The sequence below is a fragment of the Oncorhynchus clarkii genome, chromosome 16, assembly GCF_045791955.1.
Source record: "Oncorhynchus clarkii lewisi isolate Uvic-CL-2024 chromosome 16, UVic_Ocla_1.0, whole genome shotgun sequence".
Lineage (NCBI taxonomy): Eukaryota > Metazoa > Chordata > Actinopteri > Salmoniformes > Salmonidae > Oncorhynchus > Oncorhynchus clarkii.
This window is the reverse complement of record NC_092162.1, coordinates 24,500,770-24,526,544: the sequence shown is the minus strand read 5'-3', so window position 1 is coordinate 24,526,544 and position 25,775 is coordinate 24,500,770. Positions and strand designations below refer to the sequence as shown.

Below are 25,775 nucleotides of genomic sequence, written 5' to 3'. Positions count from 1 at the left end.
TATCCATGCGAACACCTGTATCCCACGCCACGTTCGGCCAAAGGACCATTTGTTATGGCAGGTTGCCTATTTTGTACTGTGTGAAGGTAGGAGCTGGTACAGGAGTCCCAGTTAGAGTACAAGGACAGGGAGAGAGACTCGAGGATGCATTCTAGAGAGTTGCAGCTCCCGTTTGTTTTATCATTTTAATGATCCATTTCCATAAGTGTGTGTGTGCAAAGAAAAACAGTAAACAAAACATTTGCATTCACACATATTATTCCTCGTCATGCATATTTCATCATATAACCTAAATTATTTCCTAAACATTTACAAAATATATTAATTAATTAATTAATATTAATTAATTAATTAATTTAATTCTACAACTAATAAACAACAGTGCATCTAAATGAGCATCTATACACATGAAAAAGCAAATAAAACGTAAACAAAATTTGGGTTTCGGTACTGTGATGCACAGACAACAGAAATAAAAGGCTAAATGCAGGAGAGTTCTTCACAACTGCATGGGTTGTTCGGCACTGAACTAAAAGACTAAAGGAACTTCGGTATTTAACAAGGGAAAGTGGTTGCAGGTACACTCAGAGCACAGAGATGTGTAGAGATCTTTAGTGCCCAAAAGCCTGAATAACACGGGGTACCGCCATTTGTGGACTGATATGTAGTGATCTCTAAACATATCTATGGCTCAGAGGTGCCTGAAATTAAAGGGACCATTAACTAAAAAGTGCAATTAAAGGAACAGTTAACCATAAAGTGTCTGAATCATGAGAGCCTTTTCAACAATAACACGGGACATGCAGTAATGGGCAGGCATAAGCCCACTTCAAGACACTTCACTACACTGCACTTGTCTAAGCCCAATCATAACGTTAGCTAGATGAAGTAAAACATTTGTAACAGGTGAAATACAGTATATTGTTTGAATTCTAAGTTTAGCTACTAAGATAAGATGCACATTTCTTAACGGAAGATGACTTATCTGGTTACAGTGATGCTGAGAAAAGCCGATAGCGGGAGCCGTGAATAGCAAAGCTTAACTTTCCTTAACTTTCGTTTATTCTTATCGTGACGGATGCAATAAATATTTTCTCCGGGGGGTTATACTAAGTTAAATATAATTGTTTTAAGAATTAAAGGATGATTTTGCTATTTGATTTTGAATTTTAAGACCACTTGAAGTATAAAAAAAATATATAAAAAAAAATTTGATGGACATTTTTGTTTCGCCTTGCTATTGGCACATACAAACGCATAGAGCAACAGATAGTCCCCTCAAACATTATCCAAAGGAAGTTTGTCCTGAAGTGTATATCCTATACAGTTGAAGTTGGAAATTTACATAAACTTAGGTTGGAGTCATTAAAATTCATTTTTCAACCACTCCACAAATGTCTTGTTAACAAACTATAGTTTTTTTTCCAACAATTGTTTACAGACAGATTATTTCACTGTATCACAATTCCAGTGGGTCAGAAGTTGCCATACACTAAGTTGACTGTGCCTTTAAACATTTTAGAAAATTCCAGAAAATAATGTCATGGCTTTAAAAGCTTCTGATAGGCTAATTGACATCATTTGAGTCAATTGGAGGTGTACCTGTGGATGTATTTCAAGGCCTACCTTCAAACTCAGTGACCCTTTGCTTGACATCACTGGAAAATCAAAAGAAATCAGCCAAGACCTGAGAAAAAAAATTGTAGACCTCCACAAGTCTGGTTGATCCTTGGGAGCAATTTCCAAATGTGTCATGAACGTTATAATAACTGGACCAAAGCGCAGCGTGATCTGGGTTCCACATCCTTTTATTTCTAAGTGAAACTCACAGCAAAACCAAAACAATACATCTCAAAACGAACCGTGAAGCTAATAATAGTGCTTACAGGCAACTATCCATAGTCAAGATCCCACAAAGCACAAGGGGAAATCGCTACCTAAATATGATCCCCAATCAGAGACAACGATAAACGGCTGCCTTTGATTGGGAACCATACCAGGCCAACATAGATATATAATTCACCTAGATAAACCACCCTAGTCACTGTCACTATAATAAACAGTGACTAGGGTGAATAAACAGCTCTCTATGGTCAGGGCGTGACAAAATTCCTGAAGGTACCACGTTCATCTGTACAAACAATAGTGCGCAAGTATAAACACCATGGGACCACGCAGCCATCATACCGCTCGGGAAGGAGACACGTTCTGTCTCCTAGAGATGAATGTACTTTGGTGCGAAAAGTGCAAATCAATCCCAGAACAACAGCAGAGGACCTTGTGAAGATGCTGGAGGAAACAGATACAAAAGTATCTATCTATATCCACAGTAAAATTAGTCCTATATAGACATAACCTGAAAGGCCTCCCAGCAAGGAGGAAGCCACTGCTCCAAAACCGCCATAAAAAAATTCAGACTACGTTTTGCAACTGCACATGTGGACAAAGATCGTACTTTTTGGAGAAATGTCCTCTGGTCTGATGAAACAAACATAGAACTGTTTGGCCATAATGACCATCGTTATGTTTGGAAGAAAAAGGGGGAAGTTTGCAAGCCAAAGAACACCATCCCACCGTGAAGCACGGGGTGGCAGCATCATGTTGTGGGGGTGCATTGCTGCAGGAGGGACTGGTGCACTTCACAAAATAGATGGCGTCATGAGGATGGGAAATGATGTGGATATATTGAATAAACATTTCAAGACATCAGTTAAATCTTGGTTGTAAATGGTTCTTCCCAAATGGACAATCTCCCCAAGCATATTTCCAAAGTTGTGGCAAATTGCTTAAGGACAACACAGTCAAGGTATTGGAGTGGCCATCACAAAGCCCTGACCTCAATCCTATAGAACATTTGTGGGCAGAACTGAAAAAGCGTGTGGGAGCAAGGAGGCCTACAAACCTGACTCAGTTACACATGCTCTGTCAGGAGGAATGGGCCAAAATTCACCCAACTTATTGTGGGAACCTTGTGGAAGGCTACCCAAAACGTTTGACCCAAGTTAAACAATTTAAAGGCAATGCTACCAAATACTAATTGAGTATATATAAACTTCTGACCCGCTGGGAATGGGATGTAAGAAGTAAAAGCTGAAATAAATAATTTTCCTTGCTATTATTCTGACATTTCACATTTTTTAAATGAAGTGGTGATCCTAACTGACCTAAGACAGGGAATTTTTACTCGGATTAAATGTCAGGAATCGTGAAAAACTGAGTTTAAATGTATTTGGCTAAGGTTTATGTAAACTTCCGACTTCAACTGTATCTGAGAGATATACGAAAGATCAGGAAACATTTGTTATAATTTTCTACATGTATTTAACACCTTATTTTTGGCACTTAAACAGTCTCCATATATACAGTGTTCAGACATGGACTTTTTCCACATTTTGTTACGTTACAGCCTTATTCTGAAATTGATTAAAAACAATAAATAAATTGCGTCGATCTACACACAATACCCCATAATGACAAAGCGTAAACAGGTTTTTAGAAATGTTTACAAATTTATTGTGACACACCCCATGTATAAAAACCCTATCTCTTGCTTAAACTGACAGGGATTGTTTTGTATTGTTATTCGATTTCCTTGGGGGGCGCGGACATCAACTCTAGAAACTAAACAATATAGACCTAACCCATCTTTTCTAAGTACAGTGCCTTGCGAAAGTATTCGGCCCCCTTGAACTTTGCGACCTTTTGCCACATTTCAGGCTTCAAACATAAAGATATAAAACTGTATTTTTTTGTGAAGAATCAACAACAAGTGGGACACAATCATGAAGTGGAACGACATTTATTGGATATTTCAAACTTTTTTAACAAATCAAAAACTGAAAAATTGGGCGTGCAAAATTATTCAGCCCCTTTACTTTCAGTGCAGCAAACTCTCTCCAGAAGTTCAGCGAGGATCTCTGAATGATCCAATGTTGACCTAAATTACTAATGATGATAAATACAATCCACCTGTGTGTAATCAAGTCTCTATATAAATGCACCTGCACTGTGATAGTCTCAGGGGTCCGTTAAAAGCGCAGAGAGCATCATGAAGAACAAGGAACACACCAGGCAGGTCCGAGATACTGTTGTGAAGAAGTTTAAAGCCGGATTTGGATACAAAAAGATTTCCCAAGCTTTAAACATCCCAAGGAGCACTGTGCAAGCGATAATATTGAAATGGAAGGAGTATCAGACCACTGCAAATCTACCAAGACCTGGCCGTCCCTCTAAACTTTCAGCTCATACAAGGAGAAGACTGATCAGAGATGCAGCCAAGAGGCCCATGATCACTCTGGATGAACTGCAGAGATCTACAGCTGAGGTGGGAGACTCTGTCCATAGGACAACAATCAGTCGTATATTGCACAAATCTGGCCTTTATGGAAGAGTGGCAAGAAGAAAGCCATTTCTTAAAGATATCCATAAAAAGTGTTGTTTAAAGTTTGCCACAAGCCACCTGGGAGACACACCAAACATGTGGAAGAAGGTGCTCTGGTCAGATGAAACCAAAAGTGAACTTTTTGGCAACAATGCAAAACGTTATGTTTGGCGTAAAAGCAACACAGCTGAACACACCATCCCCACTGTCAAACATGGTGGTGGCAGCATCATGGTTTGGGCCTGCTTTTCTTCAGCAGGGACAGGGAAGATGGTTAGAATTGATGGGAAGATGGATGGAGCCAAATACAGGACCATTCTGGAAGAAAACCTGATGGAGTCTGCAAAAGACCTGAGACTGGGACGGAGATTTGTCTTCCAACAAGACAATGATCCAAAACATAAAGCAAAATCTACAATGGAATGGTTCAAAAATAAACATATCCAGGTGTTAGAATGGCCAAGTCAAAGTCCAGACCTGAATCCAATCGAGAATCTGTGGAAAGAACTGAAAACTGCTGTTCACAAATGCTCTCCATCCAACCTCACTGAGCTCGAGCTGTTTTGCAAGGAGGAATGGGAAAAAATGTCAGTCTCTCGATGTGCAAAACTGATAGAGACATACCCCAAGCGATTTACAGCTGTAATCGCAGCAAAAGGTGGCGCTACAAAGTATTAACTTAAGGGGGCTGAATAATTTTGCACTGCCAATTTTTCAGTTTTTGATTTGTTAAAAAAGTTTGAAATATCTAATAAATGTCGTTCCACTTCATGATTGTGTCCCACTTGTTGTTGATTCTTCACAGAAAAATACAGTTTTATATCTTTATGTTTGAAGCCTGAAATGTGGCAAAAGGTCGCAAAGTTCAAGGGGGCCGAATACTTTCGCAAGGCACTGTATGTTAACTTGAACCTGTTCGCAGTCCACATCTGTTCAAAGTAATTGCATGGCTTCTATATTGAAATAATACATAGCATTCGCACTGATATAGGGGCTAGGCCTACTGAGTTTTAGACACATCTAATCTTTCCAAAGTAACTGGACAAAGATCCAATATAAAGAAAAGGGGAGAATGTCCACTCACCCTTATACTGCTCCCAGATATAATGCTTTATATACACACTGAACAAAAATATAAATGCAACATGCAACAATTTCAAAGATTTTACTGAGTTACAGTTCATATAAAGAAATCAGTGAATTGAATTAAATTCCTTCGGCCCTAATCTATGGATTTCACATGACTGGGAATACAGATATGCATCTGTTGGTCACAGATACCTTTAAAAATGTTTTAGGGGCGTGGATCAGAAAATCAGTCAGTATCTGGTGTGACCACCATTTGCCTCATGCAGCGCGACACATCTCCTTCGCATAGAGTGTTATCCCACTCCTCTTCAATGATTGTGCGGAGTTGCTGGATATTGGCGGGCACTGAAACACGCTGTTGTACACGTCGATCCAGAGCATCCCAAACATGCTCAATGGGTGACATGTCTGGTGAGTATGCAGGTCATGGAAGAACTGGGCCATTTTCAGCGTCCAGGAATTGTGTACAGATCCTTGCGACATGGGACCCTGCATTATCATGCTGAAACATGAGGTGATGGCGGAGGATGAATGGCACGACAATGGGCCTCAGGATCTCGTCATGGTATCTCTGTGCATTCAAATTGCCATAGATAAAATGCAATTGTGGTCGTTGTCTGTAGCTTATGCCTGACCATGCCATATCCCCACCGGCATCATGGGGCACTCTGTTCAATGTTGACAACTTCAAATCACTCGCCCACACGACGCCATACACACTGTCTGCCATCTGCACGGTACAGTTGAAACCGGGATTCATCTGTGAAGAGCACACTACTCCAGTGTGCCCAACGAATTTGGTTACGAGGACGACGAGCCAAAATGTTTCATTTGTGCAAACCCACAGTTTCATCAGCTGTCCGGGTGGCTGGTCTCAGACGATCCTGCAGGTGAAGAAGCCGGATGTGGGGGTCCTGGGCTGGCGTGGTTACATGTGGTCTGCGGTTGCCAAAAAAAAAAAAAAAAAAAACATTGGATGCAAATTATGGTAGAGAAATTAACATTCAATTCTCTGGTGAACATTCCTGCAGTCAGCATGCCAATTGCACGCTCCCTCAAAGATCTGTGGCGTTACGTTGTGTGACAAAAGTGCACATTTTAGATTGAGCTTTTATTGTCCCCAGCACAAGGTTCACCTTGTGTAATGATCATGGTGATCATGGTGTTTAATCAGCTTCTTGATATTCCAGACCTATCAGGTGGATGGATTATCTTGTCAAATGAGATAATTGTGAACAAAATTTGAGAGAAATAAGCTTTTTTTGCATATGGAAGATTTCTGGGAACTTTTATTTCAGCTCATGAAACATGGGACCAAAACATGACATGTTGAGTTTATATTTCTGTTTGTATACAGTACATATTGGAACCATCTTGCAGATCACATTCACACTTCTTACCATAAGACTAGGACAGTGAATCGTTCTAATAAGTTTGTTTTTAATAAAATTAAACAAAAAAAACAAGCAATCTGTTAGTTTTTTGTCAACAACAATAAATACATGTCAAATGTAATAATATCATAAAATCGCCAGGGTAAAAAAAAGACACGAGGCATTGCTGTTGAACCAGCTTTTGTTATAGTAGGCCGAAGGTAAGTAAGGGTAACCTACGTGGGCTTGGGTTGATTTTCTTTTAACAGAAAAACAAACTACTGTTACAGGAAATAACTTCTAAATATGAGGTTTGCCGGTATTCACCGAGGTTCTTATCTCTTGTTTCATGATAGGTATGGACACGTAGTCTACATCACGGAAGGGGGTTTTACGCATGTCCAAAGCATGGCTAAAAACAATGTAGGCCTGCCTACAATACATAGATAAAAAAGGGAACGTCAGCTCACTGTTTTGCTCCTCTCAAACTTTAGATTTGAACAAAGCTTAAGATTAAAGATGAAGATTTCTTTCCAAGCGGCCTCACAAGCCAAACACTTTGTCAACGGTCTTGACTAGCCTACTTGATTACATTGAGCAGGGTGAAAGGAAAACAGCCTTCATAAAGAGGAGGGAAGTGATGCTTGGTTTTTAATATGTTTATAAATATGAAGTATACAGGCACCAAAAGCATACCTTGTTCCATGTGCATCTGAGCAAAATCGTACGGATGTTAAACTGGTAAATTGCCGAGCTTGGCATTAGGGTTGTAAAATGCCATGTGCGCCAGTTTTTATGTGCGTTTGACACTATCACCACCTTAAAATAGAGCCCTCAGTGTCAGAAATATGCAAAAATAGAGAAAATTAGGAAGTGAGCAAATACTCTTTCACGGCACTGTTTATCAGTGCATTGGAACAACCTAACCATTACGAAACGTATATATTAGATCAAATAAGTCTCACGTAGCAAATTAGCAATAAAACATTTTGTAGCCCAAATTCAACATGTTGTCATTCACCTCCATTAAAAAAAATCCTCATTTTGCAGGGCTTATTATCGTGGACCTATTTTTTTGTAAAACCTCTCGCTTTGCCTATTTCTCTCTGGCCTCGGCTTATAACTGTGTACTAAAACCTTGAATGACTGTATAGGCCATGCCATGACTGACCATGTGCTTGAAAAATGCTAATTTATTTGAGCGACTCAAGGATTTTATCAAAACCAACCACAAGTTTTATTGAAACATTTTCAAACAGTACTGATGTCAAACAAAACATGTTTTTTTTCATATGCTAAACTTAATGAAAGTAAATTTCTCCAAAACAATGTAACCAGGTTTTTCCAAAGTGGTTCATGGCAATAATGATCATTAGAATCACTAAAATATATCTGTTATATTGAAGTCCATGTGGCTATAGTATTGTACATATACTGAAACTCAACGGTTGTTCACCAACCAAGACATTTTAGAAAACACAAGATATCTTCTCAAAACAGAACAAAATTAAAACACAGCCATTATAAAGTTGAACTGTACATTGGTTTGCAGTAATGAAGGCTAGTGTGTCTGTACCATTCCCTGACTTTACACGCAATGTGTATTCAGCTCTTTTCTCTCAGATGGAGTTTTTCCAACATCCATCCTCTCTGATTATACATACAGTGCCTTCGGAAAGTATTCAGACCCCTTGACTTTTTCCACATTTTGCTACGATACAGCCTTATTCTAAAATATATATATATTTTAAAGATTCCTCAGCAATCTACACACAATACCCCATAATAACAAAAAGAAAAAACGTATTTAGAAATGTTTGCAAATGTAACAAAAACAAAAACAGAAATACCTTATTTACTTAAGAATTCAGACCCTTTGCTATGAGACTCGAAATTGAGCTCAGCTGCATCCTGATTCCATTGATCATCCTTGAGATGTTTCTACAATTTGATTGGGGGCTTTGAGACAGGATTGTATTGAGGCAACGATCTGGGGAAGGGTACCAACAACATTTCTGCTGCATTGAAGATCGCCTAGAACACAGTGGCCTCTATCATTCATAAATGGAAGAAGTTTGGAACCACCAAGACTCTTCCAAGAGCTGGCCGCCCGGCCAAACTGAGCAATTGGGGGAGAAGGGCCTTGGTCAGGGAGGTGACCAAGAACCCGTTGGTCACTGACAAAGCTCAAGAGTTCCTCTGTGGAGATTCTTTCAGAAGGACAACCATCTTTGCAGCACTCCAACAATCAGACCTTTATGGTAGAGTGGCCAGACAGAAGCCACTCCTGAGTAAAAAAACACATGACAGCCCGCATGGAGTTTGCCAAAAGGCACCTAAAGACTCTCAGACCATGAGAAACAAGATTCTCTGGCCTGATGAAACCAAGACTGAACTCTTTGGCCTGAATGCCAAGCGTCAAGTTTGGAGGAAACCTGGCACCATCCCTACGGGGTAGAATGTTGGTGGCAGCATCATTCTGTGGAGATGTTTTTCAGTGGCAGGGACTCGGAGACTAGTCAGGATCGAGGGGAAGATGGACGGAGAAAAGTACTGAGAGATCTTTGATGAAAACCTGCTTCAGAGAGCTCAGGACCTCCAACTGGGACGATGGACCACCTTCCAACAGGACAATGACCCTAAGCACACAGCCAAGGCAACCCAGGAGTCTCTGAATGTCCTTGAGTGAACCAGTCTGAGCCCGGAGTTGAACTCGATTGAAAATCTCTGGAAAGACCTGAAAATAGCTGTGCAGCAATGTTTCCCATCCAACCTGACAGAGCTTGAGAGGATCTCAATAAACACTACCGGTCAAAAGTTTAAGAACACCTACTCATTCAAGGGTTTTTCTTTATTTTTTAAATATTGTACATTGTAGAATAATAGTGAAGACATCAAAACTATGAAATAACACATATAGAATCATGTAGTAACCAAAAAGTGTTAACAAATCAAAATATATTTTATATTTGAAATTCTTCAAAGTAACCACCCTTGATGACAGCTTTGCACACTCTTGGCATTCTCTCAACCAGCTTCACCTGGAATGCTTTTCCAACAGTCCTGAAGGAGTTCCCACATATGCTGAGCACTTGTTGGCTGCTTTTCCTTCACTCTGTGGTCCGATTCATCCCAAACCATCTCAATTTGGTTGAGGTAGGGGGATTGTGCAGGCCAGGCCATCGAATGCAGCACTCCATCACTCTCACATGCGGAGATCATCCGTTCACCTACAAAACCATGGCTGTTGGAACCAAAAATTCCAATTTGGACTCCAGACCAAAGGACAATTTGCCACCGGTTGCTCGTGTTTTTTGGCCCAAGCAAGTCTCTTCGGTGTCCTTTAGTAGTGGTTTCTTTGCAGTAATTTGACCATGAAGGCCTGATTCACACAGTCTTCTCTGAACAGTTGATGTTGAGATGTGTCTGTTACTTGAACTCTGAAATATTTATTTGGGCTGTGATTTCTGAGGCTGGTAACTCAGATGAATTTTTCCTCTGCAGCAGAGTTAATTCTGGGTCTTCCATTCCTGTGTCGGTTCTTATGAGATCCAGTTTCATCATAGCGCTTGATGGTTTATGCGACTGCACTTGAAGAAACTTTCCAATTTTGTGAAATTTTCCAGATTGACTGACCTTCATGTCTTAAAGTAATGATGGACTGTCGTTTCTCATCGCTGATTTGAGCTGTTCTTGTCATAATATGGACTTGGTCTTTTATCAAATAGGGCCATCTTCTGTATACCCCCCCCCTACCTTGTCACAGCACAACTGATTGTCTCAAACACATTAAGAAGGAAAAAATTCCACATGTACTTCATGATTCCATATGTGCTATTTCATAGTTTTGATGTCTTCACTATTATTTTTGACCGGTAGTGTAGGTGTGCCAGGATGGTAGAATAACACCCAAGAAGACTCACGGCTGTAATCGCTGCCAAAGGTGCCTCAACCAAGTACTGAGTAAAGGGTCTGAATACTTATGTCAATGTGATTTTTCAGTTTATTATTTTTGATAAATTAGATTTTTTTTATTTTTTTTATGTTTATGCTTTGTGTAGATTGATGAGGGAAAAAACAATTAAATCAATTTTTAGAGTCAGGCTGTAACGTAACAAAATGTGGAAAAAGCCAAAGTGTCTGAATACTTTCCGAAGGCACTGTAGGCCCTCCTTCCTTGAAGTTATCGCTGATCTGATATGATATGATTGGTGAAATCAATGTAGTGGACTTCTTGCTCACCTATCAAATAATGTTAGATTTGTGCTTACCTCAAGGAAGGGAAGGAGGAAGAATGTATTATTAGAGTATTCGAACAGGGCCATAGACAGCTGCTGCATGTTGGACAGGCGAAGAGCGAGAGACACAGACAAAACAGACAAAGTACTGTTCTCTACAAGCAGTTACACATTGTCCACCATAGTACGAATAAGGGACATTTTGCATTTCTGTCCCCTCTAGTTCCTTTTTTAATCCCCAAAATGGCGCTCACTCTCTTGTCCAACGTTGCCCCGGAAGTCCAGCCTAGTTAGCAGCACTGTTCGGCCTCAATGAAGCCCTCCTTATCGTGACCCCCAAGCTCCACCTCAGCATAGGTGGAGTGACAGCTCTGGTTGTGGAACTTCATAGATGGCCAGTAGTTATTGGTGTGTCGCTGTGAACGACAGACATTTGACCCAACCAGGATTAGTCAAGTCCATGAGTACAGTACAGCCCTAGACCAAGGTTGTGTTCAGTAGGGAACAACCATTTTGAAACGGGGAGGTTCTACCTGAACGTGTCCAATAAAAACAGCAGATTTTTGTTTCCGGCCCCAGTGTGCCGTACTGAACACCACCCAGCACATCTGGCCCTCAAGGGCCGAAATCCTGCTACCTATCATTTCTTTGTGGCATTTAATGAATCTTTTCATGCAGTTGATCATAGCTTAAATTGAGTCATGCATCCCTGCTCTAGACATTTATATATAATAACAGAGCATTCAAGTGGAATTTATCTAATTCTGTAAGGGCCTGCTCTCAGTCTCACCTGCATGAGGTAGAATGGAGGAGCAACAGTGGGGTGTGTGTTGATATAGTAGACAGCCAAAAGGGTCAAGGCTACCAGCAGAATGAGGGCTGCCACCACACCTGCAATAATCGCAGTGTGCTCTGTCCGTTCCTGGTGCGGAGGACCCGTTTGCAAGTCTGAGAGAAAAGGAAAGTGAGGTAATGCCAATGATTCTAAATCATTGGAATGACTGTGAATAAGAATTGCTAATGTCAAATGAAATTAGCACTAGTCTACCCTGCTAAGCTTGATAAAATGGCTAATGGAGAAGGCAAGGTGCCCACGACAGGATACATACAGTACAGACAAACAGTTAGCCAGCTTCACTTGCACATTAGCGACAGTTATAGGACAGAAACACATCACAAAGACAGAAAAACAAAAGACTTACAGTACAACACTATGAACTCCAGCAGCATTCCAGTTTGCCTGGAATTTTGGTGATAATAAGGGCTTGGAAGTGCCAGGATATTGTCTTTCAGGAGGTAGCACACTGTCTGTATGTTTTATTCATAGTTGCATCAGGATCTTTTTTTTCTACACTTTTTTACTCAGTTCATCCTCTCAGTGATTCAGTCTAGTCTATGGTCAGTGCTTCCGGGTAAGGATAACATTACTCACAACCAGGCAGCCTCACTGACCTATGCAAAACACCCACGTAGCCAACCAACTACAAGCCAACTCACCACCACCATTGTAGCGAATGAAAAGTTTGGTGTCATCTGTGGACAAAAAGAGAGTATTGTTGTACAGACACATGAGATGGGAAGAGACAGACGGACATAGAGAAACAAAGAGACAGACTGACAGACAGAACCTAGACAACAGAATGCAAGCGCAGAAAGCATGGATTGGCATCTCACTATATTTATCAATCTTTCGAGGTTGGATTTGGGTTGCAGCTACATAGCAAAACTTGAAATGTCTCCTTATAATTATACTATGGTGTCTTTAAAAACATAGGGAGAAAAACTTTTAAATCTGGAAATTGTTAAATGTCTCGAACCTGGCAACATTGATTTCCTATGTCGACATTGGACTGGACCATTTATTTGGGTTGGACCATACTATCTTTAATAAGCTAATCGGGGTGTGCTGATTTGGTATGTGAATGGCCAGCAACCCTGGGCACCACTATAACTCAGACCCAGCAGACGGGTGGTTCTTCCGGCCCCCAACTCACCCTCGGTGACGGGGATATCTGAGAGCACTGCGGGGGAGGGCGTGGGCTCTGGGGCTGAGTGGTTGAAGGACCCCATGGAACCCTCAGGGCCACCCTGAGTGTAGTCCTCACAAGTGCCCTCTTTTGCCTGAAAGAAAGTTACAAAATAATATTGCCGGGAGAGGGGGAGTAACGGTTGTTCGATGTAATTTGTCGATGTAATTTCTGATTTTTCGGCCCAACGATCTAATACCATCTCACCTCTTCAGGACAGTTGTAGTCGAGCCACTCCTGTCTGTGACGATCAATTCCATCGGAGCATCTGAAATACAAGTGGAGAGGACCGTGAGAGAGGACAATTATGCAGTATAATTCACAAATACTACACGAATAAACAATTTTTACGTCTCATGTTAGTCCTTCTTACATGACATTAAGTCTAACACTCACATGTATCCATACACATGCAAGATTATGCAAACTCGCGCGCGCACACACACACACACACACACACACACACACACACACACACACACACACACACACACACACACACACACACACACACCTCACCTTTGCAGTGTGTTGCACCAACCACAGCCATTTGTCAGGTTGGATATGAGACAGAGTTCACAAGTGGTGTGTTGGAGACATGCTGGAAAAATAAGTCAAATGATCCACTACAACTTTTACAGGCTTGTATTCAGTGGGGGGAAAGCGTGAAACTGCCATCATGATGTCACAAGTTTGGCTGAGTAGGGGTCTGTGAGCACAATGCATACTTACTGGGCAATGGTGTGAATTCAAAGGCAGAGTGATTGTTGATCTTAGTGGTGTCAATCTCTACTCTATGGTACTCATAGATGGTCCGCCGTCTTGCATCTATAGAGAGGAAATCAAGTAGAAGTCGGGCCAGTATTCTTGACCTTGTGACATTCACACACACAAATAATATGACGGTACATCTAAAACTGGTCTGGGTACAGTAGGGAGGGAAAGATATTGGATGGCAGGTGTGAGTGTAGTCTTGTTGTGACTGACCTGAGGACTGTGGAGAGGGGAGGAGGGCCATGAATGCGTCAGACAGGCCCACCTTCACTGGGTGTTCAGTGGAGTTGATCTTCTCTACTGGCAAAGGAACCTAAAGGAGTAGGAGAAGGAGGGAATCAAAGACTGGAGAGTTGGCTTTTGCGTTTTTACACACAAGTTGACTTTGAGAGACTGGTTGAGATATTCCCATTTTGAGCTAGGGTGCGCCTACAGTGATCAATAACATGTTCGAAAATCCTAACCTGTTGCTGTGAGTGTTCCACATCTCCGAGTGAGTATTATTTTATATCTATAAAATGAGGCCAGCTATCTATGGCTGCAGCTAGCTTTTCTGCCACACTGTGCCCATCTCTTTCAGTGTTTGGATAAGAGGATAACTTAAACAAGGCCATACACATTTTATTAACGGTTTAACAGACTTCATATTTTTTTTAAGTGAGGTGAGCAAGCGAGAAAACAAAATACAAAATAAAGTTGAACCCATTGTACAAAATACTAAACAACCTCAGTACAACACCTAGTGTTCACGCCAAGCGACCTCACAAAAACATTGTATAACAGTCACAGAGACCAGGGTTTGAGTCCCAGTGAGTACCCCTGCATTGGTGTCAGGTGTTGGATAGCACCGTTGAAAGCATGGCTGAATCTCAAACCGAACACTTAGCTATTAAGCCCTTCTTTGAGTGGCCACTAGCTAATGTGTTCTCTCGAGTCTGCAAGTGTTTTGGCCAAAATGAACATTGAGACGATGCGCACTCAACGTCCCGACTGCCACTCATCAATATTCCAAAATTCCGAAATCCATTCATGAGCATTCTCCCGCGACCTGTCTTGTAGCATATATACAGTATACAGTACCTTACAAAAGTATTCAGACCCCTTGGATTTCGTCACATTTTATTGTGTTACAACGTTGGATTTAAATTGATGTAATTGTCTTTTTTTGTCAACAATCTACTTAAAATACTCTGTAATGTCAAAGTTAAAGATGTTTTGTCATTGCATAAGTATTCAGTAAAATGTTTCTTAACGAATCGCATAATAAGTTAGATAATAGGGGTTGACATGATTTTTGAATGACTAACCCTTCTTCTGTCCCCCATACATACAACATCTGTAAGGTCCCTCAGTCACGTATTGCATTTAAAGCTCAGATTCAACTACAAAGACCAGGGAACTTTTCGGAAGCCTCAAATAAGTGATTGGTAGACGGGTAACAATAACAAATCAGACATTGAATATACCTTTAAGCATACAGTGGGGAGAACAAGTATTTGATACACTGACGATTTTGCAGGTTTTCCTACACTTCAACTGTGAGAGATGGAATCTAAAACAAAACACATCACATTGTATGATTTTTTTAATTAATTTGCATTTTATTGTATGACATAAGTATTTGATACATCAGAAAAGCAGAACTTAATATTTGGTACAGAAACCTTTGTTTGCAATTACAGAGATCATACGTTTCCTGTAGTTTTTGACCAGGTTTGCACACACTGCAGCAGGGATTTTGGCCCACTCCTCCATACAGACCTTCTCCAGATCCTTCAAGTTTCGGGGCCGTCACTGGGCAATACGGACTTTCAGCTCCCTCCAAAGATTTTCTATTGGGTTCAGGTCTGGAGACTGGCTAGGCCACTCCAGGACCTTGAGATGCTTCTTACGGAGCCACTCCTTAGTTGCCCTGGCTGTGTGTTTCGGGTCGTTGTCATGCTGGAAGACCCATCTTCAATGCTCTTACTGAGGGAAGGAGGTTGTTGGCCAAGATCTTGCGATACATGGCCCCATCCATCCTCCCCTCAATACGGCGCAGTCGTTCTGTCCCCTTTGCAGAAAAGCATCCCCAAAGAATGATGTTTCCACCTCCATGCATCACTGTTGGGATGGTGTTCTTGGGGTTGTACTCATCCTTCTTCTTCCTCCAAACACGGCGAATGGAGTTTAGACCAAAAAGCTCTATTTTTGTCTCATCAGACCACATGACCTTCTCCCATTCCTCCTCTGGATCATCCAGATGATCATTGGCAAACTTCAGACGGGCCTGGACATGCGCTGGCTTGAGCAGGGGGACCTTGCGTGCGCTGCAGGATTTTAATCCATGACGGTGTAGTGTGTTACTAATGGTTTTCTTTGAGACTGTGGTCCCAGCTCTCTTCAGGTCATTGACCAGGTCCGGCCATGTAGTTCTGGGCTGATCCCTGACCTTCCTCATGATCATTGATGCCCCACGAGGTGAGATCTTGCATGGAGCCCCAGACTGAGGTTGATTGACCGTCATCTTGAACTTCTTCCATTTTCTAATAATTGCGCCAACAGTTGTTGCCTTCTCACCAAGCTGCTTGCCTATTGTCCTGTAGCCCATCCCAGCCTTGTGCAGGTCTACAATTTTATCCCTGATGTCCTTACACAGCTCTCTGGTCTTGGCCATTGAGGAGAGGTTGGAGTCTGTTTGATTGAGTATGTGGACAGGTGTCTTTTATACAGGTAACGAGTTCAAACAGGTGCAGTTAATACAGGTAATGAGTGGAGAACAGGAGGGCTTCTTAAAGAAAAACTAACAGGTCTTTTAGATTCTGTCTCTCACAGTTGAAGTGTACCTATGACACCAATTACAGACCTCTACATGCTTTGTAAGTAGCAAAACCTGCAAAATCGGCAGTGTATCAAATACTTATGCTGTGGATTATGTATTAATCCACCCAGACACATCAAAGATACAGTCGTCCTTCTGATCTGAGCTGCAGGACAGGAATGAAACTGCTCAGGAATGTTACCATGAGGCCAATGTTGATTTGAAAACCTTTACAGAGTTCGATGGCTGTGATGAGAGGATAGATCAACAACATTGTAGTGACTCCATGATAATGACTTAAATGACAGAGTAAAAATAAGAATACAAATATTCTAAAACATGCGGCGTGGATGCCCCTCAAACTCAACTCTGGACCTGCTTTTTTTCATTACATTTCCCCCTCTAATCAGGGACTGATTTAAACCAGGAACACCAGGTGTGTGCAATTAGTTATCTGGTAGAACAGAAACCAGCTGGTAGAACAGAAACCGTCTCTGGACCTCTTAGGGTAAAAGTTGAATACCCCTGGTGTTTGCAACAAGACAGTAAAGTAATACTGCAAAAAAAAAAAAAAATGCAAAGCCTTATGTTTGAGGCAAATCCCAACACTCTACATCACGGAGTAACTGCCTACATATTTTCAAGCATGGTGTTGGCTGCATCATGGTATAGGTATGCTTGACATTGGCAAATACTGGGGTGTTTTTTCAGGATAAAAACCAACAGGATGGAGCTATGCAAAAGCAGAATCCTAGTGGAAAAGATGCTTCAGTCAAATAAAATAATAATGCACAAACAAAATAAAATCGTATTTGTCACGTGCTTCATAAACAACAGGTGTCGACTAACAGTGAAATACTTACTTACGGGCCCTTCCCAACAATGCAGAGAGAAAGAAAATAGATCAATAATAGAAAAGTTAAACAATAATAATAAAAGTAATAATAAATACACGAGGAACGATAACTTGGATATATATTTACGAGGTACACGCCCTGAGTCGGAGTGCAGGGGTACGAGGTAAATGAGGTAGATATGTACATCAGCGAGCTCCAAAAGGTATTGAGACAGTGACACGTTTTTTTTCCCTCTGCACTCCAGTACTTTGGATTTGAAATTATACACTTCTAAAATGATACAATACATTATTTACCATTTCTTTTGGGAACAAAATCATGTGAAACCCAACCAAAACATACAGCAAATGGATCCAACAAGTTTGTAGAGTCACAAGCTTGATGTAATCACTGCGTGCTATGAATATGAGACCAAATACCAAACTTTGACTACTTTACTACACATATAAATTAATTCCTCCCAATACTTTTGGTCCCCTAAAATGGAGACACTATGTACAGAAAGTGCTGTAATTTCTAAAGGATTCATTCGATATGAATGAAAATACAGACAAAATAAATCTAACCGTCTGCCCTTTAACCTCGGTCATTGTATCAAAGTGCTGGAGTACAGAGCGGAAACAAAACGTGTCACTGTTCGAATACTTTTGGCGCTCACTGTAACTAGGGATAAAGTGACAGATAATAAACAGTAGCAGCAGATTGTGTCAAAAATTGACAGATAATAAACGGTCAATGCAGATTGTACGGGTAACTATTTGGTTAACTATGTAACTAACTGGCTTGGGGATAGAAGCTGTTAAGGGTCCTGTTGGTTCCAGACTTGGTGCATCGGTACCACTTGCCTGCGGTAACCCTCTATGACTTGGGTGGCTGGAGTCTTTGACAATTTTTTAGGGCCTTCATCTGACACCACCTAGTACAGAGTTCCTGGATGGCCCTCCTACCCTCTGTTACACCTTGCAGTTGGATGCCAAGCAGTTGCTATACCAAGCGGTGATGCAGCCAGTGATGCAGCCAGATGCTTTCAATGGTGCATCTGTATAACTTTTTGAGGATCTGAGAGCCCATGCCAAATATTTTCAGCCTCCTGAGGAGGACGAGGCATTGTCGTGCCCTCTTCATGACTGTGTTGGTGTGTGGGAACCATGATAGATCCTTAGTGATGTGGACACAGAGGAACTTGAAGCTGTCGACCAGCTCCACTAGAGCCCGATCGATGTGGATCGGGGCGTGCTCGGCCCTCTGTTTCCTGTAGTCCACGATCAGCTTCTTTGTCTTGCTGACATTGAGGGAGAGGTTGTTGTCCTGACACCACACTGGCAGGTCTCTGACCTCTCATCTTTGTCGGTCATCAGGCCAACCACCGTCGTGTCGTCGGTGAACTTCATGATGCCGTTGGAGTCGTGCACGGCCACGCAGTCATGGGGGAACAGGGAGTACAGCAGGGGACTAAGTACGCACCCCTGAGGGGCCCAAGTACGCACCCCTGAGGAGCCCCTGTGTTGAGGGTCAGTGTGACGGATGTGTTGTTGCCTACCCTCACCACTTGGGGATGGCCGGTCAGGAAGTTTTATTTTTATTTAACCTTTATTTAACTAGGCAAGTCAGTTAAGAACACATTCTTACTTACAATGGCGGCCTACTAAAAGTACAGGAAACAGTTGCAGAGGGAGTTGTTCAGTCCCAGGGTCCTTAGTTTGGTGACAAGCTGGCACTATGGTGTTGAATTCTGAACTATAGTCAATGAACAGCATTCTCAGATAGGTGTTCCCCTTGCGCAGTTGAGAAAGGGCAGTGTGGAGTGCAATAGAGATTGTGGCATCTGTGGATCTTTTGGGGAGGTATACGAATTGTAATGGGTCATGGGTGTCTGGGATTATGGTGTTAACGTAAGCCATGACCAGCCTTTCAAAGCATTTCATGGCTACAGGTGTGAGTGCTATGGGGAGATAGTCATTTAGACAGGTTACCATGGCGTTCTTGGGCCCAGGGACTATGGTGGTCTGCTTGAAACATGTAGGTATTACAGACGGGGTCAGGAAGAGCTTGAAAAGCCACTTGCCTGCTGGTCAGTGCATGCTCTGAGTACGCATCCTGGTAATCCGTCTGGCCCTGTGGCTTTGTGAATGTTAACCTGTTTAAAGGTCTTACGTCGGCTGCGGAGAGCACTGGTAGAAGAATTCACCTTTCATCTTGACAATATTTTTCAATACAAGGACAAATCTACACGAATTGCTTACGAAGAAGACAGGGAATGTTCCTGAGTGACCAAGTTACAGATCTGCTTGACAATATAAGACTTGAAAATGGCTGTCCAGCCATGATCCCCAACATCTTGACAGAGCTTGAAGAATGAAAATAATAATGAGCTAATATTACACAATCCAGGTGTGTAAAGTTCTTAGAGACTTAACCAAGAAGATCCACAACTGAAAACACCTCCAAAGGAGTTTCTAACATGTATTGACTCAAGGAGCTGAATCTTATGCAACAACTATATTTTAGTTATTTAATTTCTATTAATTTTTTTTTTTAAAGATACTCTTCCACTGACATTACATAGTATTATCTGTAAATTGTTGACAAAAAAAATACAATTAAATCAATTTTTATCCTACTTTGTAACACAAAATGTGAAGAAATCCAAGGGGTATGAATACTTTTGCAAGGCACTATACATTATAAATTATACATTATACATTATAAAGGACAGGGAGAAAGTTGTAAAAGCAAAACAACATCTCTACCTCTGCCAAAAAATATCTGTAGCTCGAATCATTTGGTCACTTGTCAGTACACTTATAAAAAAAGTACATATGTACAACAACTAGTAATATCTATACCACAATGAAGTTGTGAACATACAAGGCATTCTATATTATACTACAACATCAGTTTCACTGAATGTGGATATGTGTTGGTTGAATGTTTCAGGCAGGTTCCAGAATGTTCTTCAGCTGGTGAACCTCTTTTTGTGTTGGGTAATGGCAGCTGGTTTAGCAGGCTTAGGCGATGTTTTTCACCACCCACGGCTTCGACCTCTCGCAGAAGATATAAATGTACTGTCAGTCTCCTGGAAAGACATGAAGACTAATCATGAGGATGTGTAACCATACAATAAACTAGGTTCATTTGTAAACAAAAATGGGAACAGTAGACGGGGGGGGGGGATTGGGTGTTTTGTTACACATTTTGTTACACATACCCGGGGATGGGAAATGGGATGTCAGCAAAGTCAGAAAAGTTTGAGTTGGCTTGACTTGTACACAGTCTTGTTGTGTATTGTTGTGTATGAGCACCTACAGTTGTGCTGTTGAGTAGACAAGAACTGCCAACGATAGAGTGAATAGGCTTGAAAAGTATACTAATAGCCCCTCTCCCCAATGAACTGACTGCAAGGGTGTGAAAAGTTTGAGGAGCACTGTAAACAGTTTAGTGTATTGGTGATTTAAATACCTTTGGCTGTCCTGGCTTGTTTCGAAGTCAGATGACCTTGAGCTTGACCTTATTCCAGGCTGAAAGCTTTCATCCAATGGGTCTACAAGCTCTGCACAACTAAAGCTAGGGTCAAGACCATCATCATCATCATCAGCAGCAGCAGCAGGATTAGTCTGTAGGACACACAGTAGTCAGTGATTAGCCAACATTTTACTACTTTATCCTCATCAATACAAATTCAATAGATGATGCATATTAACCTTCACACACAATACCCACCCTCAACAGTATATTGATTTGCTCATCATGGAGCCATGGAAAGATTTAATAGATTTTAGTAAGATTTTAGAAGGTGATTTACACTAATTGCTGGTGCTGAGCTTAATGTTGATGCCGCTGCAGATGTTGATGGGATCAGACTTTAAATGGAACCCATAACGTTAGTCATATTCGCCTCTGTGGAAGTTAGTTAGCTGGCTAGCTAACGTAAGCTAACAAAGCTAAGGTTAGCTTGCAAAGCTACAAATCACACCATCAGATAGTCAAGCCAGTGTATTTTGAATGCTAGCTAGCTATTTTTTGGTTTAGGTAAACAAACGTAGTTAGCTAGCTAGTTAGCTAGGTAAACATTAGCTACGTTACCTCAGCTTGACTTATTTTCTTCTGTGCTGATGTTGGCTGACCGGAGGCCTTCCTCTTTGAAGTGATGGGGAAAGTCGATGGAATAGCATCACTTTTCAACGACATATGCAACCCCATCGGTTGAGACTTCAGTTCCGTTTTGAAATCCTCTTGTTGAAAGTGCTGGCTACAAACACAGACATTTAGATTTTTCTCACAACAATTGGATACACCTCCTCAGGGCAGTACTATGTCCTGAAATCACTATGAATTCTGGATATTGTGGTTGGCTTACAACCAGGAAAATTAGCTGGCCCGTTTCTACCAGTGATATGCAGCAACTTCATCTTAAGGTAGCTAGGTGAGACAACCACATATCACAGTCATGGTAAGTACAATTTTTCCTCAATTCATTCAAGTGCAAGAGACTGTTGCGTTTAGCCAGCATTGTGTCTGTAGTGGTCTATAGTGAGGAACTATGGTGGAGAATTATAACGGCCCTCAGAGAAGGCCCAAGGATTGATAAAGTAATTTTACCCCCTTTTTCTCGTGATATCCAATTGGTAGTTACGATCTTGTCTCATAGCTGCAACTCCCCAACTGGCTCGGGAGAGGTGAAGGTTGAGTCATGCGTTTTCCGAAAACATGACCCAACAAGCCATGCTGCTTCTTAACACCTGCTTGCTTAACCCAGAAACGAGCAACACCAATGTGTTGGAGGAAACACCATTCAACTGACGACTGAAGTAAGCAGGCGCCCGGCCCACCACAAGGAGTCGCAGGAAAGGAAAGCCCCCCGGCCAAATCCTCCCTAACCCGTCTGTGTGCCCTATGGGACTCCCGGTCACGGCCAGTTGTGACACCGCCTGAGATCGAACCCCAGTCTGTAGTGATGTCTCAGCACTGCGATGCAGTGCCTTAGACCACTGCGCCACTCGGGAGGCCCTTCAATGGTATTTGTTTTGGTGGTCTCTTGGAAGATAAATCTAGCTATCTAGATGAGCAATTGGCTAGGCCTTCAGAAACTAGACAGAAGCCCTCTGCCATTTAATTGCATTAGAGCAGAATTGTGGAGTGGCAATGGAATCAACCAATCATGAGACAGCTTATAGGGAGGAGGTCAGAGACCTGAGCATGCGGTGTAAGGACAACACCCTCTCCTTCAACGTGATCAAGACAAAGGAGATGATTGTGGACTACAGGAAAAGGAGAAACAAGCACACCCCCATTCTCATTGACAGGGCTGTAGTGGAGCGGGTTCTTGGCGTCAATCACCAACAAACTAACATGGTCCAAGCACACCAAGACAGTCATGAAAAGGGCATGACAAAACCTATTACCCCTCTGGAGACTGAAAAGATTTGGCATGGGTCCTCAGATCCTCAAAAGGTTTTACAGCTGCACCATCGAGAGCATCCTGACGGGTTGCATCACTGCCTGGTATGGCAACTGCTCAGCCTCCGACCACAAGGCACTGCAGAGGGTAGTGCGTACGGCCCAGTACATCACCAGGGCCAAGCTTCCTGACATCCAGGACCACTATACCAGGCGGTGTCAGAGGAAGGCCCTAAAAATTTCAAAGACTCCAGCCACCCTAGTCATACACTGTTCTCTCTGCTACCACAGGGCAAGCGGAACCAGAGCGTCAAGCCCAGGTCCAAGAGGCTTCTACCCCCAAGCCATAAGACTCTTGAACATCTAATCAAATGGCTGCCCAGACTATTTGCATTGCCCCCCCCCCCCCCCCCCCCCCCCCCTATTACGCTGCTGCTACTCTGTGTTATTGTCTATGCATAGTCACTTTAATAACTCTAATACCTACATGTACATATTACCTCAATTACCTCGACACCGGTGCCCCTGCACATTGACTCTGTACCGTTACACCCTGTATATAGTCCCTCTATTGTTATTTTACTGCTGCTCTTTAATAATTTGTTATTCTTATCTCTTACTTTTTTAATGGATTTTCTAAAAACTGCATTGTTGGTTAAGGGCTTGTAAGTAAGCATTTCACTGTAAGGTCTACACACCTGTTGTATTCGGCGCAAGTGACATTTTTTGTTGTTGATTTGATCACATTTTGACTTGCATTGCGTGGGAACATTTTTCCCATTTACATTTCTTCAATTGAATTTCTTCTCGAAGGCCTAGAGGCACATCACTACTAAGAGCACGAGCCTATAGTGTACCATAGTATGAGTCATAATACCCATAAAACCTAGCGGTCAAACATGGAAATGGTTCTAATAGTTTTTTCCACCATTCATTTTTTCATAGGGGATTAGGTGATTAATGGTATCAGGTGTGTTAGCTGGGGCTGGGGCAAAACTGTGACTCCAATCAGGCCCTCGAGGACTGGAATTGCCCACCCCTGAGCTAGCTCATGGTTAGCTAGTTAGCAACATAAGCCTGAATAGAATAGCCTGAATATAATAAATTGTCTAACAATTTAAAATGCATGCGAAATTAATAAAAACTAGTTTAACTTTCTTTAGGTTTTATAAACCAGCGGTCTAGATTTCTAGTTGACTAGCTAGCTATCTTAGTGGGTGAAACTAAGCATTCTTGATAATGTTTACGTCTGTGGGTGAGGGGTGGGTAGCCCTTTTCAATTACTACTTGACATGTAGCTTAGCTGTATTAATTTGTTGTGTATTTTTGAGAGGTTTCAGAGATGGATTGATTAGCATCCTCTGTTGAATCAACAGTGTGCTTACTTTACTGTGGGAAGACATTGATCTGTTTGCTGTTTCCCTCTGGACAGCAGATCGTTGGTATATCTTGACGGCAAAGGTATGTAATCTTATTTAGTCCTACATGCTATGGTGGGTTTTAAATTAATTGGTATTCACATGTTTGTTTTTGAGGTAGAATTACTGTCATGTTATTGATGCCAAATTGCAAACCTTATTTGCACTTTCTTTATTCCAGAACCAATTGATTATTTAAGTCAGGTGTCAGAGCTGAGCTCAGACCAGGTTTGCAAAATTCTGAGAACCTTAAAGAAATTCCCCGGTTTTCCTGAAATCCCGGTTTAGGATTCACGGAATCAGAAGGGTATGAGCAGGAAATCTGCAATCCTCCAACCAGGATTTCTAGAAAACCAGGGAATTTATTGAATGTTCACGGAATTTTGCAAACCTGGTCTGAGCTCAGCTCTGACACCTGACTTAAATAATCAAATAACAAATCACAGCGATAGGCTATATGATTTGTAATAATGTATGAGCTGGGCTGTAACAAAAGCTTATGTACACTCCTGCCATTCAGATCTGGAGCTGTCCACCGTTTAACTCATTATTCTGTACTATGGGTACAATTAATTTAGAATTATGGTATTGCTATATAAACAGGGTTGGGGAGTAACAGATTACAAAAAATGCTAACTGTAATCCGTTATGTTACCAGTAAAAATATTGTGATCAGATTTCATATACTTTTGAAAAACTAGATTATTACTTTGAGGATTACTTTTAAATTCAGAAAGAATGTTTGTGAGTTAAAACACTTTGCCACTTTGTTTTCTCAATGATATTCAAATCCGCATTGAAGAAAAGGTGCAAGTTTACGTTTGTTCCACCTGAGCGAGTCTGACCACAACTCAGAGACCACTATCGCATTACAAGGGGCAAACTACCTGCACTCCAGGACATCTACAGCACCTGATGTCACCAAGAAGAAGGCCAAGAAGAAGGCCAAGAAGGCCAAGAAGAAGGCCAAGGAGGCCAAGAAGAACATCAAGGACAACAACCACCTGTGCCACTGCCTGTTCACCCCGCTATCATTCCGAAGGTGAGGCCAGTACAGGTGCATCAAAGCTGGGACCGAGAGCCTGAAAAACAACATTTATCTCAAAGCCATCAGACTGTTAAATAGCCATCTCTAGCATCGTAGAGGCTGCTGCCCTATATATGTACTGTACTGCACATAGACTTGAAATCACTGGACACTTTAATAATGGAACACTAGTCACTTTAATAATGTTTACACATGTTGCATTACTCATCTCATATGTATATACTGTATTCTATTCTATTCTACTGTATTTTAGTCTATGCCGCGCCGACATTGCTCGTCCAAATATTTATATGTTCTTAAATCTTAAATCGATTCCTTTTAGATGTGTGTATTGTTGTGAAATTGTTCGATACTAATGGTTAGATAATACTGC

The 25,775-nt window shown here is 41.5% G+C and overlaps 1 protein-coding gene across 1 annotated transcript in view; it reads right to left on the bottom strand.

The window, feature by feature from the left end:
- Positions 1-10,868: 10,868 nt before the first annotated feature.
- LOC139367533 (plexin domain containing 1) overlaps positions 10,869-25,775 on the bottom strand; it is a 102,636-nt gene continuing 87,729 nt past the window's right edge. The window contains exons 7-13 of the mRNA XM_071105778.1: positions 14,096-14,195; positions 13,841-13,936; positions 13,628-13,709; positions 13,316-13,376; positions 13,076-13,202; positions 11,872-12,029; positions 10,869-11,497 (exon numbers count right to left, since the gene is read on the bottom strand). Of these exons, the coding sequence (XP_070961879.1) occupies positions 11,372-11,497; positions 11,872-12,029; positions 13,076-13,202; positions 13,316-13,376; positions 13,628-13,709; positions 13,841-13,936; positions 14,096-14,195 (750 nt within the window). The 3' untranslated portion in view covers positions 10,869-11,371. The remainder of the gene's footprint in view (positions 11,498-11,871; positions 12,030-13,075; positions 13,203-13,315; positions 13,377-13,627; positions 13,710-13,840; positions 13,937-14,095; positions 14,196-25,775) is intronic.